Source organism: Camarhynchus parvulus, chromosome 1, assembly GCF_901933205.1.
Source record: "Camarhynchus parvulus chromosome 1, STF_HiC, whole genome shotgun sequence".
Classification (NCBI taxonomy): Eukaryota; Metazoa; Chordata; class Aves; order Passeriformes; family Thraupidae; genus Camarhynchus; species Camarhynchus parvulus.
In genome coordinates, this window is record NC_044571.1 from 115,232,846 (window position 1) to 115,247,538 (window position 14,693).

At 47.1% G+C, this 14,693-nt stretch overlaps 1 protein-coding gene across 1 annotated transcript in view; it reads left to right on the forward strand.

The window, feature by feature from the left end:
- Positions 1–13,967, forward strand: part of EVA1C (eva-1 homolog C) — a 32,096-nt gene extending 18,129 nt beyond the window's left edge. The window contains exons 4-8 of the mRNA XM_030960417.1: positions 1,244–1,396; positions 8,485–8,628; positions 11,828–11,899; positions 12,523–12,615; positions 13,436–13,967. Coding sequence (XP_030816277.1) covers positions 1,244–1,396; positions 8,485–8,628; positions 11,828–11,899; positions 12,523–12,615; positions 13,436–13,833 — 860 coding nt within the window. The 3' untranslated portion in view covers positions 13,834–13,967. The remainder of the gene's footprint in view (positions 1–1,243; positions 1,397–8,484; positions 8,629–11,827; positions 11,900–12,522; positions 12,616–13,435) is intronic.
- Positions 13,968–14,693: the final 726 nt, after the last annotated feature.

A 14,693-nucleotide genomic window follows, 5' to 3' on the forward strand; every position in this document is an offset into this window, starting at 1 on the left:
CAGTCAGTCCTTGGGCACAGACCCCAGGCTTCTGGCCTGTTTGTGTGTGCACAGCATGGCAGGTGCTTCTGCACAAGTCACAACCTGCAGCAGGCCAAGTGTTTTCTAAAATGTTTTCAAAATATTTTTCAAAATCACTTTTTACACTTAAGTTTGTGGCTGTTGATGAGCGCGAATGGAAAAAGCTGGAATGTTACCAAAGAACATGAACCCATTGCTTTATCTGTTCTGTTCTGGATGAAACAATAATGTTTTCATTCATGAGTAAAGAGGAGGTTTATCTCTCCAGCTCCCAAAGAACCAGCATCCACCCTCCACTCACAGGGACACCACTCACTAACAATGAGGTTTCCCTTTTCTTCTGCTCAGCTCAGGAATCTCCTTTTCCTGTTTTCACATTTTTGAGGACAGAAAAATTGGAGGGGAATAAACTCTTCTCCCTGACCTTATCTGCAGTAAAAAGGGTTGGCCACAGCTCAACCAGAAGGACTTAAGAAGGTGGAGTGCCACCAGCAGAGCGGCTGCTTAGGCCAGGAAGAGCCCTGCTGGCCGGGTGGCAGATTTAAAGGAGGGATAAGCCATGAAGATGAGCTCAGTGCCTCCCCACCTCTGCTGAGGGTGCTGCCAGGGTGCCTCTGCCAGCTGAGCAGGGGAGGGGGGATTATTTCAGGCTCCTAAATCACAGCACTTTGCCAGCCAGACTTTGAAATGAGCCCTTGCTGGATGGTGCCACCCAGGGAAAGGCAGTGACCTTGTGGAGCAGTGCAGGTACAGCTGAGAGCACTGTGTGGCTGGGATGGGGACCTGTCCTGCCCTTGTGTCCTGCCATTGTCCCTGCCTCGCCCAGCGCTGTCACTGAGCAGTGCCAGGTGGCTGAGGCCCGTGCAGAATGCAACAGGGTCCCCAGGAGACACAAAAGGGAAGGGTGAAGCTTCTCTTGCTGAGCAGGAGTGCAAAGAAAGCCAGGAAAGCAGGGAGGCTGTTTCACTGGGAAAGGAGATTGGCAAAATTAGGGTTTACTGTTCTGTTCAAGATGGAGCCCAGGCTCTAGACAGTCATTTGGGCACAATTCCTTTGGAAGGAGCTCTCTGCTCTTGACTTTGTGTCTGGCTGTACAGGTGCCACGTGCCACTTGCAACAGCATTTGTAGGAAAGCTGTTTCTGTCCTGCTGCTATCTGCTATTAACAGCCCAGCTATTTAAATTGCCTCACGCTATCATATTGCTGTTTGCTTCTACTTTAGCTGAATACAAAACCAAATCAGCATGTGAGAACCAGGAACTGAAGCTCCACTGTCAGGAATCCAAGTTCCTGATCATCTACTCGGCCACCTATGGCAGATGGGCACACGAGGAGAGCGTCTGCTCAACACAGGCGGAGCACACACCCCCCTTTGGTATGTCTGGGCACCACTGAGGGGCCTTCTCCAGGCAGGAGCACAGGGAACAGGAACACAGGTGGGGAGAAACTTCAGCCGCAGGAGCAATGGTGTTTTGAAAGCATCCGTGATGGAAAAGTGAGAGAGATCATTTCTGAAACTCAAACAAATTGCCCAATATGAGGGAGGAACATAGAGTGAGAAATGCACTTTCTCACAAAGTAATGAACTTTCATATAGCTAATCAGTTCTTAGTATGATTAGCATCAAGAACTAGTTCCCTTGCCTGTCTTGAATTTAGGTGACATATTATAAATATCAGCTGTTGGTCTCTCTTCTCCCTCCAGCTTCTGACAATGACCAGGTGACCCAAGTGTCATCATTCTGTGTCTTACTGCTCCTTGTTCTCTGATGCCTGTTTGTGCCAGAGATTCCCTGCACTAGCTGCAGACTGTACAGAGGGTCCCTGGGGCAGGGCCATTGCTTTGGATGCTGTTGTATGATCAGAGCCCAAGGCTGTGGTGGCACACTGGGGAGTTAAATGTACCTGGGACTTCTCTCTGGCACCAAGTCAGGAATGCCCTCTGTACCTAGGACTAAACTGAATAACAGGTTCAGTGGTGACACCAAGGGCAGGACGGTAACTTTGCACACCATGAGAAGGCCAGCACGAGATGAGGGTGCTGCTCCAACCCCTTGGTACCACACAGGGAAGGGCTGGCATGACTGACACCAGCCCTGTGCAAAGGCCTAACATTGCTCCTAAGAAACATGCTTTACGTGTTGCCTATGAGAAGCATCTCTGGACATCAAGAAGAGATCACTAATTAATCTTAAGAGCCCTTTGTCTGCAAGCCAATGTTTCTATTTAGTTACATAGATGCTATTAAAAATTTATTGGCTGAAAATCACAATCTGTTCTTAGACAAGAATCTATTTAATATTGCCAGGTCTGTGTTTCACACTGGCTCTCTTGGGCCTTCACACAGACTTAGCTGTGCCTGTCTGTTCTGTGAAGAAAACATTTTAGCAGGTGTCTGACAGGCCCCCACACCCCTCATGACAGTGGCATTAACGGGTGACACAAGGCAGGGCAGAGCCTCTCTGATCAGGACAGGCTGCCACCACAGTCATGTCTTGCACTTCACTGACCTCTCAACATCCCTCCCTTGCCTCCAATGTCAGCACTCACAGTTCACAGACCAGAATCTTGCAAACTTTCCTAAAGGATGAAGTTTCCGAGGATAAAGAGAAAGAATCTGCGACAGCCACAAGCTCTGCTGTGGCCCCCGTGCAGGAGCAGCTGTGCAGCAGCACCCTGGCTGGCACTGGTTCCGTGCTATGTAAAGCAGCCTAGGACAGCAGGAGGGGGCATAAAACCTGAGACAAACACAAAGCAGGTCTACAGAGGGTAGATCCTTGTATGGATTTCCCACTACTTAATGGCAGTGCTTGGCCGCTTCCTGTGTGGTACCAGGGACTTTCTGCAGGAATTCTGCTGGAATTTCCAAAAGCCCCTGTGTGGTGTGGGAGCTCACATTCAGTTATCACAGAAAACTTGGCACATAGGAGCCAGACCCAACTGGCTCCAGATCTCTCTGTCTCGAGCCTGAATCTCATTTATGTGGTTGTTTAAGCACCTACAGATGCGAGTGGGTGCATGATTAGATTTCTGCAATGACTGTGCACCTTTCTCTCAGAGCAAACAATTGGTGATTTGAATGTAATGACCTGAGGCAGCTCTTCCCTCCTGAATCAGAACCCATGCACCCATTTATGTTTGCACCAAAAGCTGAAAGGCTCCAACACACATCCATTGTTGTTTCTGCTCACACTGGTGCAACTCAGCCCAAGGGCAGCGCTCAAGCCATTCCAGCTCTTTCACTGCATCACAGAGAAACTGTGAGGTGATTTTTGTAGCACTGTGCAGAAGAGAAGTCACCCACAGGTCCCAGTGACAGGCCCAGAAAGTCTCTGGTGAGCTCCAAAGGTCTGCATCTCTCCATACCTGATGGGGTCCTGCCAGGTGTGCTGGGTATTGATGGGATGCTCCTCGAGATGGTGGCTGCCTGCTGGTGTGTGTGACAGCAGGGACAGACAGCAGCTTTGGGTTCTGTTCTCAAGCACTGCTGTTCTGTGAACCACCTGTAAATCAGCTGACAGATTTTCAGAGCTTTGCTTCAAAGGGAACCCAGGAAAACATAACATTTCTTTGGCATAAAGGCTCTTTCCCATATAGGAAATAAACTATATAAACCCATCTCTGCTGTGGGAGGTATCTGTGTGGCCTTGGGCACTTGTAGGACCCTGAGCCTCCACATTTAGCATGAGTATCTAGTCATGGAGCTGGTTTTCTGAGCCAGTTTGATGGTAAAAGCCAGCTTCTGCAGCTGTCCCAATGCCTGGCACTGTTAAACCTGTACAGAATTTCCAGCCAGCAACTTTGCTGTTTTACTAAGACTATCAAAAACTTCACAAGAAAATTCTGGGTGTGGTTCTGGAGCAGATTGTCTGTTCTGCCTAGAGGAATCCATTGTGCCCCAACAGGAAACCATAGCAGTTTGTTCCTGTGAGAATTGCTGCCTTTTCTGACCCATTATCTCTTTTCTATTTGTACTAACATGTGCATGAGGAAACAGAAAATTTATTGGTCAGAAAAAGTTAAAGAATTCTGCCAGAACAGGTTACCATAGAGAGCACCAGGAAGATTCAGGTCAACAAACACCTCTCAAATAATAAATTACTCTTGTTAATACATGAAAATACTTGAAAGAAGGCTTAGTAGCAGGTCGTCTCCAGGTTCAACTTGCAAGCCAGAACACTGCAATATCCTTCCCAGAAATTCTCTGGATGCACACTGGCTGGTCAGATGTGTGTTCCCTCAAGCACCACGGCCAGCAGAGCCCCGAGTTACAGCCCTGCCACGGTTCTCATTGCTGCAAGGTGGGGCTCCTTCCAGTACTGCCCTCTCTTTTACCCAGCCCCACTTTGGAGGGTTCAGAGCGGACGTGGAGAATTCAAACTCTCCTCACAGCTTGCACTGTGCCAAGGCATACCCTGGGCTTGGGCTTTGCCTGCTCTCCGCTTTATTCCCAGTGGAATTCAGGTAAGAACAAGGGCTGAGCAAGTCAAGCAAGGGGGATTTTCAAAATCCTGCAGGTTCCTTCCAGTCCAACCAGGTGTCATGATTTTTTTAATGTAACAGGATTCTATGATGCTGTGATTATTTTTGTTTGTTTGTTTGCTTGGATATTGTAGCCAATTCAAAGGGCCTCTTATTCACTGACTGATTGAAAAGCTTTTGGTTTCTCTCTCTTTGCCTGTGCCCTGGGAAGGTACAAGCAGCTTTAGGCAGATCTGGAAATGCTTCCACACTGCCCTGGCACTCTGGGCATGGGAGACAGGAACCAAATGAATTTTGTGGATGCAAAAGTAAGGGTAAAACAGTTCAGTTTTGCTTCCACCACAAAACTCCTTAAGTCAGCTCTCTCTAGGTGCACACATCAGCTATGGAAAGGTCCTTGCCTGTGTCAGCCTGAGCAAACTGAGAAGATAAATTGGTGCTTCGGGCCCCAAGAGGTGCCAGTAGGAGCCATTGCACCCCTCTGCCCCAGTGAATGTTGTCAAGACAAAACTCCCTTAAAAGAAGAGGTTTCCAGTGCAGCAGCAGGATGAGGAGTGATTGTTTGAAGGGAGGAGGAGACCAGCCACCATTTTTAGAGTCCAAATAACTTTCCTCTGAGATGAACAGATTTTGCTGGTGGAATTTGCTTGGAGCACGCTGAGACACACATCCCTTCAACCAGTAATGTTTTCTTTACCAGCAGTTCAGGGGTTTCTTGGGTCTATTTTTGTCATGGCTCACATTTGTGAAGGGTTTGGAAAGTACCCTTGGCCCTCAAGTCTAACAGGAGCTCGTGCCTGTGCAGGAGCTGGGAGCGTGGTTCCTGCTCTCAGGAGATGGAGATCCAGCCACACCTGGCCCTTGGTGGGATGGACCCCCCACTCTGCACTCACATCTGCAAGGAGGACAGAGACACCAAGTTTGGGGCTTTGTTTTTGTACACAAGTGCTGCTGCTCAATTGTGTGTTTCTGCTGGAATCAGCAGTTCCAGTGGCCCTTTTCTGATGCACAGGCAGGACCCTGTGTGCCATGCTCTTGCATAAATTACCATCTTATTTCAGCAACTTCCTTTAGGAGCCTGCAGCCTCAGCTTGCTCCAAACTCCACAGTTTCCCCTTGTCCGTTCATGTCCCCACAGCTGATCTCTGGGCTCCACAAAGCACAAGCCATCCTGATTTGGAGGTGTGAAATCTTTGCTTTCAGTTGATTTTAAAAGCCAGCTCCTTATTCTTCTGTGTGTGGGCACAGTAAGGGAGGAGCAGTTGGGGATGAAAGCAGCTGGAAGCATTTGGAGAGGTTGACACAGGCACAAGATGCCCCAGCACCTGCAGGTTTTGTGTGGCAGGGTGGCAAGAAGGGAGGGAAAGCTCCTCCTGTCTGAATTGAGAGCAGCTTTAAGAAAGCAGAAGACAAATTACTTCTCATTAAAGCCTGTGTGATTTATGGCATGTCATTTGCATGCCAAAACTTTCCAAAACAAAGCTAATTAGGGAGCTGAAAGAGCCTTTCCTGCAGAAACAAGGCTTTCTGCTCCAACTGTTAAATAGCTGCAGTCAGACTGGATACTTTCTTGCTGCATTGAGAACCTTTCCTGACACCCGTGTCCCCGTGCCATCCACAGCAGGGTCTGGGACAAAGGAGCCACGACAGCCTGGGTGTGTCACAAGCAGCTCTGGGAGAGAGGCATGGAGAATGGAGAGCGTTCCCAGGCACACACTGCTGCCTTGTCCGCCACCGCTGGATGCCACCAGCCTTGGAGCATTCTGGGAATGTGTCTCTCCAGAGGCAGCTTATGGAAAATGGATGTACCAGTCTGACAGACCCCAGGGATAGCTATGCACACCAAAAAGACCTGGTCAGGAAGAAGCCACGTGGTGTATTTATGTTCATCTCCCAGTTCATGGTGTCTCTGGGGCCATTCCATGGGATTCCTTTACTCCAAACACAGCCTGACCTCTCCTCATTCAGTCACTGCAATAAGGTGTTGGACCAGGAGGAGAGTTAGTTATTCAAGTTAATCCCATCATACAACTGCTAGGAAGGTAGCAAGGCCACATGGAAACCAGACAGGAATTTTTACTAAATCACCAAAACCCAAAACCTTTTCAGAATGCACCAAGTTTTAAATACGTTTTTTTGTGTTACAACACTTTCCAGGTAATGTCTGTCCTGTCCTGCAGAAGAAGCAGGCCCAGTTTGCATTTACTCACCTGTGACACCAGGCAAGCCTTGGGGGCTCTCCAAAGCTGGCCTGCCCAGAACCTGCAGGCTATAATGACTGGTTCCTGAGGCAGAGGAGCCAAATCCAACATGGATAGAGAGGATAAGAAGCTACTCAGTCCCACAGAAACATGAGCAAAGGCACAATGAAACATACACCTGCCATATCACTGAATATGTAGAAAACCATCAGCACAGCATCCTCCTGGCTTTATAAGGCACCAAGAGTAGCTCCCAGGGCAGGAAATTCTATAGAAAACATAATTCGGTTTGCCAGTTTGCTTTTGTGCTCCCAATCTATTAATTTATTAACCACTTGACAACTCCTCCTGATATTCACCAGCTGGTTTTGTACTTGCCAAAGTAAGCCTAAAACATCCATCCAAATATATCCTCACTCATCTGGAATTGCCAGGGAGGGAAACTAAAACAGCTGAGTTACTTAATCAGAACTACTCAGTGCTTTAGGTCAGCCCTTCCCTGCCTTCCCAGCACTCTCTTGGGACACACAGGTATTGGGATTCTAGGTCTCTGAAAAGTCAAAGAGTTTTGTCCTAAAATCCATGTCCAAAGCACCCCATGACAGATCAGCCCAGTATCTCCTGATAGCTTTGCCCAGGTGTAGGACTTATTTAGTACTGGTGTCAGGGAGTTAACTCCAAAAATCACAAATCTGCCCCATTTTCAAACATTAAATGTCAAGAACTCAGTCTCAAACCTTCTCTTCTGTTCAAACAGATTCGTGGAACCTTTGGAGTATCTTTGCAAACAGTGTTTGTCCTTCCTCTACAGAGGCACAACTGAGCTTCTGCAGTTGCAGGCGGCTGGAGGCCATCCTTTACTGTAGGGACTATTTTAATCCCCAGACAATGACATTCCAGACCTTTAGAGCCCCTTGCCTCAGAAGCTTGGAGTGAAACATCTGGCATACACAGAAAGCTGCAGTCTGTGGGGCGATGCACCAAGATTCAGAGAAGTATTACTGCCTCCACACTTGTCCTTTCTGCAGCCTTTCTGTTTAGAAACCAAAACTACAGGGTGTTTTTTGCTTTGTGGCTTGGAGTTTAGTTCATGTGGATACAAATAACTTAATCACATTTAGAGATGTTCTTTTTTTTAAAGCAGAGTGTGACTCACACACTTTCCCACTCAAATAATTTCAGCTCCAGTGCAAAACCCATTACTGGAAGGCACACGTTTCCCTGGTTAAATATTGAGCCCATTTTGACCTCTTCATAGCAAACCAAAAGCTACTTTTTAATACCCTGAACTTCCCTGTAACCTGAGCTGCTGCAACACATAAAAACTGATCTCACCTGACTTGAACTGAACTTGGATCTCCAGTTGAGTCATCTCAGTAACCCAGGACTGAGAAACAGACTTGGAAAGAGCATTTAATCTCTCTAGATGTGAGATGGCATAGATGGAGAGCTGCTTGGATGCGCTCATTCTTTCCAACACATCCTGAATGGAACATTGAGACCTTACATTGGGCACCTGTTTGGAGCTTGATGAGACTTTCTGCACCCTTAGTACGCACCTGTAAGGCAACATGGGAGAGTTACCTCACTGCAAGTTCACATTTGTATTGCACCTGACTTCCTTGCATTGACAAATCTTAATATTTAACCCTGAGGTCCTGCTAAGGCCAAGTTACACCTGAGATCAGGTGCAGATTTTGTCTCTAGTCATGCATCCAGCAGCTCTCATTTCAGATAGCACCAGGGTGCTGTATATTTATTGTGTGCATTTTTTCTTTCAGACTGTTTGTCTTACACAGCGCTGGAAGTGTTATCAAAAAGGTGCTATGGGAAACAGAGATGCAAAGTCATTGTCACTAGCCGGGATTTTGGGAGTCCGTGCCTGCCTGGAGTGACAAAATCCCTAAATGTCAGCTATGCATGTGGTAAGAGCAAATGCACATCATTTCCAGGGCCTCGTGTCTGCTTGCAGAGACACACACATGTCCACATACAGGCACTGAGCCTTCCTAAATACCCATTTCCCTTTATCACAGGAAGTTTGTGACACAGCTGTACAAAACAGGTGAACAACCCCCTGGGCACAGCGGCACCTCACAAAGACTCTGGCATTAAGGGGGTTTTTGCTATAAAAAATGCAACCAACCATAAAATATCAACTGTGTAGTTCAATATTTTTGAGAAATACTATCAAGATAAGAGTTTGTTCCATAGAGCTCACCTGCAGCAGAGCTAGGAAAAACAAACTGGCATTGCCTGGCATCAGTGCAGGTAAAACAGCCCAGCATAATTGAAGCACTGTGTACAAGCCAGTCCTGAAACCCGACTCATGTGAGTACATCTGCAGCTTCCCCCTCACAGAGGGGTTTCCTTCCTCATGGAAAGGGAAGGGAAGGTTTATGAAAAGTAAAGGCTTGAGGTTATACATCCCTTGCAGGGCTGAAAAGTACTTCAGCTCATTCCTCAAACAAGAGGGAACAGTTTTCCATATTGTTTGCTCTAGACTAATATAATTTCATAAGAGGCAAGCAGAATTCCCTACAACACCTCAATAGGAGCAGCTCCACAGGTACATCCTGCAGAGTCCTGTGGCTGCATCCCTCGTGAGCAGCACTCGAAGGGCACAGGTTACCTGAGACATGCTTTAAGAACACTAAGATTGATGGCCAGATCCCCTCTACCTGAGGATCAGAGGAAAATGAGCCCCAGGAGATTTTCAGTGTCCCCAGGAATTGGTTTGTCAGCTGTGAAAGGTGGTGCAGCAATTCAGCTTCCTATTACTGGAGAGATCTGGGAATCTGCCATTGGACCAATACATTATATTATTGTGCAGCTGCCTTTATGAATGAGCTAATGGAATTCTCTCTAATTACAAGAAGTTCTTCCTCTTTGCATGTCTGTGTACCAGAAAGGCAGAGTGAGTTTGTTTGTTAGCACTGGAATTATGCATTCTGTTATTTAGGGATGTGGTTTTGCAAAAACACGTGGGTAACAAATAGCGTTCTTTTGTGCTGCTTGCACATTTGGAAGAGTTTTTCTCCTGCCAAATCTTACTGGGCTGTGCAGTCTGAAGCATTAGCCAATGATTTGCTGATCCGATTATTTTGTAATCGTCTAAGGAACATGGGAAGAATATTCCAGAATGGCAGTTTCCATTCATTCTCCTCACTAGAGGATGCCTGCTAATCTGATGCTTCCCAAGATAATGCAAATAGATCTCCCCCTGTAGTGGCAGGAACTCAACAGAGCACAGCAGTGTTGTTCTCAGGGCCGTGCCACACTTCAAAGTATTTCTAGCACGGTCAGGAGTGTGAAAAACCCCACACTGCCCACCCAGTGCTCAGCAGCTGTTTATGGGGAGCGTGTCTGGCTGCATTCTTACACTGGCACTTCATTCCTGACAGTAAAACATGACAGGAGCTGGGAGGTGCTGGTTTATTGAAGTCTCAGTGCCCCCAGAGATCTGCTCAGCATCAGCTCCTGTCTGTGCCAGGTGGGACCTCCTGGCTCTGGCTGAGCCTGCCCTTCAGGATCAGGGAACCTCTCTCAGGAAACAAGGCTCCCTCAGCCCTGTGGTGTTTAGCACTCCCTGGACACCAGAGTCCCTTTGTGGGCTGCCTTTGGCAGGAGGTGACTGACTCCTACTTGCCAAAGCAGTGCTGGCACAAGTTGTAATACAGATGTGATTGTCTTAATAAAAATTCCTATCCTGGTCCCAGCTGTTCTGTTCAGTGACCTGATGTAGCCTATACCAGACAAATCCTTGCATCTGAAAGGCACCACAATGAACACAAGCAATGCAAGCAGCCAGGGGCTCTTTCTGTCCATGCCATTCTGAACTAAACATTCCCCTGCAATAAATATTTGAATGCACAGGGGGAAAGAACAAGTGAAGCCCTGGGGAGCTCCCCTAGGAGGAGGAACATCAGCACAGGTGAAGGAGCCCCAGGCCACAACAGGAGCTTTGCACTGGAGAAGGTGCATCCTCCCAGGATGTTGTTCAGAACAGCCAGGCCTGCAAATGCAGGCTGGAAACAATCCTGCTTCTGTCTGCCCCACATGCCAGGGAAAGTATTCTGCTGCTGGAAAACAGCTACAAACTACCACGAGGTACAGGACAAAATAGAAATGAGCTTATTTACCCCTCGATCTGTTGGCTTTCCACTGCAAACAGGAGCTAAGACTCCCAGAAGGATTCCTTCATCAGGAAAGGAAACAGCTCTGACTTTGAGCCCACACAGAAAGAAAAGTTCTGCTGAGAAAGAAGTGCTATTTTTAGTTGTTTTCCAAGCGAAAACTATGCTAAGCTGCAAACCTCAGTCTCCTCTGTTCCATTTAACTCTCTCAACACTATTTCTTGGCAAGTGTTTCTATGTGGGATAGAGGTGAGTGTCATACTTGAAATTTCTTCCTTTTTAACCCCCCCTGTCAGTTTGAAAATCAATCACTCAATCAATCTGCCTTCCCATAGCACAGGAACAGGTGCCAAGGTCTGGGTGGCTGAAGGGGCCACTCATCCATTACAGAACATGTGAACTCCCAATGCCTGTACAATGCACCTGCTTGCAGTTCTTTTAATTACTCGAAGAAGGCTGTGAACACTTATCAAGAGAATAAAATAATGAAATGAGAAAGATGCAGCTCGTTGATTCCCCTCCTCAGCAACTGTCCATCTCAGGGCTTTGCAAATGACATCACACAAGACTTCACCATTTATCTTAGAATGACACTGAATTATCCTCCTCCAAACCCAGCGTTTAAATGCAACTCAGCATCTGTCTGTAGCCCAGTTTGTGCTGAATTTAGAGGCCAGTTTTGTCTCCATCCATGGCTGGCACACCCTTGAGGGGCTGAGGACAAGGGGCAGGGTGCCAGGCTGGATGGAGACGCACTGATGTTCCTGGAGCAGGCTGGAATGAATCCAGTCACAGCCCAGAGCTGCCCTGGCTTCACACGAACCACACAGTCATTCATGCTGGAAAAGAGCTCCAAGATAGAGTCCAACCTTCAATACCACTCTCAGAAACCCAGTTAACAACCCCAGGGTGAGCAGTGGGATTCGGAATCACCTGGGGAGAGGGTTCTTAAAACTAACAGAACACAATTTACCTTTTGTCTCTGCAGTTCCCAAATTTATCCTCACAGCAGTCAACCCCCTGGTCCCTGATAACAAGTCTTCCATCAACCAGAACGATGGTAGGTACCAGCACAGACACAGGGCTTGGGATGGAGCACTGGAAACCCTGCTGAGAGAGCTGCTCTTCCCATTGGAGAGCAGAGGACAGCCTGGGAGTGGGGTGTGCGCAGAGTCCTGCAGTCAGCAAAGCTGCAGAAGAGTGACCTGCCCAGAGCCAGCATGCTGGGAAGAGTAAAAGTGAAACTGTAGCTGTTTCAGGGTGGAGAATCTTTTACAAGTTTTGCCAACAACAGCTCCTCTCAAAGGCCGCAAGTTAAGGATGAGCCTGATGCGTGTCCCCAGTAACAGGAGCACATGGCCTGGTTGGGCTGGGAAGGCCACTGGAGAACTGTGAAGCCTCATGAAGTAAAATTATTTCAGAAACCCCAGTGGGAATAGGCACAAGGGGTTTCACTTGGCAACAGACTCTTTTAAATGAATTTGCCATTTTCTAGACGTTTGATATTTTCAACAATTTGTTATTTCTACTCTATTTAACTTACCAGCCGTTGTTTGGTCTAGTGTTCTGCAGCTCCTTGAGCACAGCACTGGCCTGCCTGTGTTTTGGGTGGAAAAGTTACTGGGTTTATAAAACATCAGTTTAGTAACTTCACTGAATTTGCTTTACCTCCTCGTGTCACAGGTGCCGACCTTGATCCAAGGGAATCGAGGCTTCCAAAGAAAGATGGAACTGTTGTTAGCTCCAACTACTTGGCTACTTTCGCATACATTAGAGGTAGGAAAATGAGGCTCACATTGTTTGGCTCACTGGATTGTGGCATTGTGGGAAAAGGGGGGATCAACTCCAAAGGTTACAACTAGTAATCCCATGTTTATAGTAATGATATTATTACAGTATCATCACAATCTTGTGGATGAGACAATCCCAGCATAGTTGATATTCAGGGAATATTCCTTGCCTTGAAGGAAATCAAACTCTCTTAGCAACTGCAGCCAAGATATTTTTAAATTTTCGATGGGGACTGTTGGTTGTTCAGTACTTTTGAAAACCCAGCCCTGACGTGTGAGAGCACTGGAGACATCAATCTTTGGAAAGGTTGGGTTGCATACATACATGGATCATCAAGGAGTAAGAAAAAAGGAAAAAGCCATCCCAAAGCCAGCCTTCTCTGCTGTGAGACGAAGCAGGTTCTGTGACTTAGCAACACTAAGAGCAAAGGAAGAAAAGTGCTCCCTCCTCAGCCTGGCCTGGAGGTGCTGCTGAGGCCCTGCAGAGCCCAGAGTCACTCTGCTCATGGTCCTGTTTGTTCTGGCAGCATGGCTGGAGAGACCAAACAAGGCGTGCAGAGTTCTGGCAGCTGGCTGACAACAGCGCTGAGCTGCTCACAAAGGGCTGGGGCCATGCTGTTATTTTACAGTGCTATAACCAGAATGGATTTTTGCCCAGCAGTTGGAGAGGCAGAGCTGGCAGGGTTGGGCAGTGTCAGGAGGTTTGGGCGCCCTGTGGCTACGGAACACCGGGGAATGGCTGCTGGGGTTTGTAACCAGCCTGGGCAGTCTGCACAGACATTAAGGCCTGGCTCTCTTGCCTGCAGATCACCCTGAAAGACTCGCTCTGCTCTTTGTGTCCAGCGTTTGTGTGGGGTTGATCTTCACGCTGTGTGCCTTAGTGATCTGCGTGCTCTGTCCTGGTGACATCCGGAAACTGCACGGGAAGAGGGATCAGCTGGTGCCACAGAGCGCCAGAGCCTACAGGAGCACTGAACAGGAGCAGGAGGAAGAGGAGGGGGAGGATTCCTCCCTTTCAGACACCCAGGATGAGCCAGACGGACTGTACAGACCTCCTTACTCAGGTTATAACTCGGCAGAGGCAGCGGAGCTGGCCGAAAGGATTGAGCGCAGGGAGCAGATCATACAGGAAATCTGGATGAACAGTGGCTTGGATATGACACCCCCTAGGAATATGAATACATTTTATATTAATGAACAATAAATGGCTTATTTTGGATGACACTCTACCCCTTTTTAAAAAAAAAATGTACCTTCTGTGAAGGAACTTTCGTTATCAGTGAATATAATTATTTGTAAAATAAAAAGAAATATATACAATAAAAAGAGGGTTTCATACCCTTGACTGTCAAGAAATCCTTCTGTGAAAAACACCCTACAGTTTTAACTAATGGTACGGATTACTTTCCACTGTAATTTACAGTTTCACTGTAACTGCCAAATGCATGTTCGGGAATATTAAAAAAGGTGGAAAACATTTAATCAGATGTATTCAACCATCAGAACAGACCTGCCCAAGATGTGCTCCTGCTGCTACCTGTGCTGGCCAATCTGTGAAGGACAAGCTTCAAAATGGCTGCTGCTCTCATAAAGGACTCTTGAAGTTGCCACACGCCAAGAACACTTTACTGAAGGGAAACACTGGGTTCATTTTTCTGATCCTAAAGCAGGGTTAGAGCCAGCACTTCAACGCAGGTCATATTCTCAGGACTTCTTATCAGTTCACAATCTTCGCTTGAAAATTGTTAGCCTAGTCAGATTTGGTTTCAGTTGGAGAGCAAATTAAATCAGTAATGTGTCTAAGCTGAAACCAGAACAGCCTTCCTGTCTTAAAAATGTCTCCAATATTTTTGCTGCAGCCCACAGGGAATTTACTGAACAAAAGGAGGAAAAATGTCACTTCCTACTGGTAATACTTCATGGGTTCACTGTGCTTCCCCACTTAGATGCCATGTGCCCAGGTAGAGTGTAGTATGAAACACTGGGAAAGAAAACAGTGACATGGCTTGTCATTTCCTGCTGCTACAAAGTCAAATTAATCCTGGAAAAGCTTTAAAGGGAGGA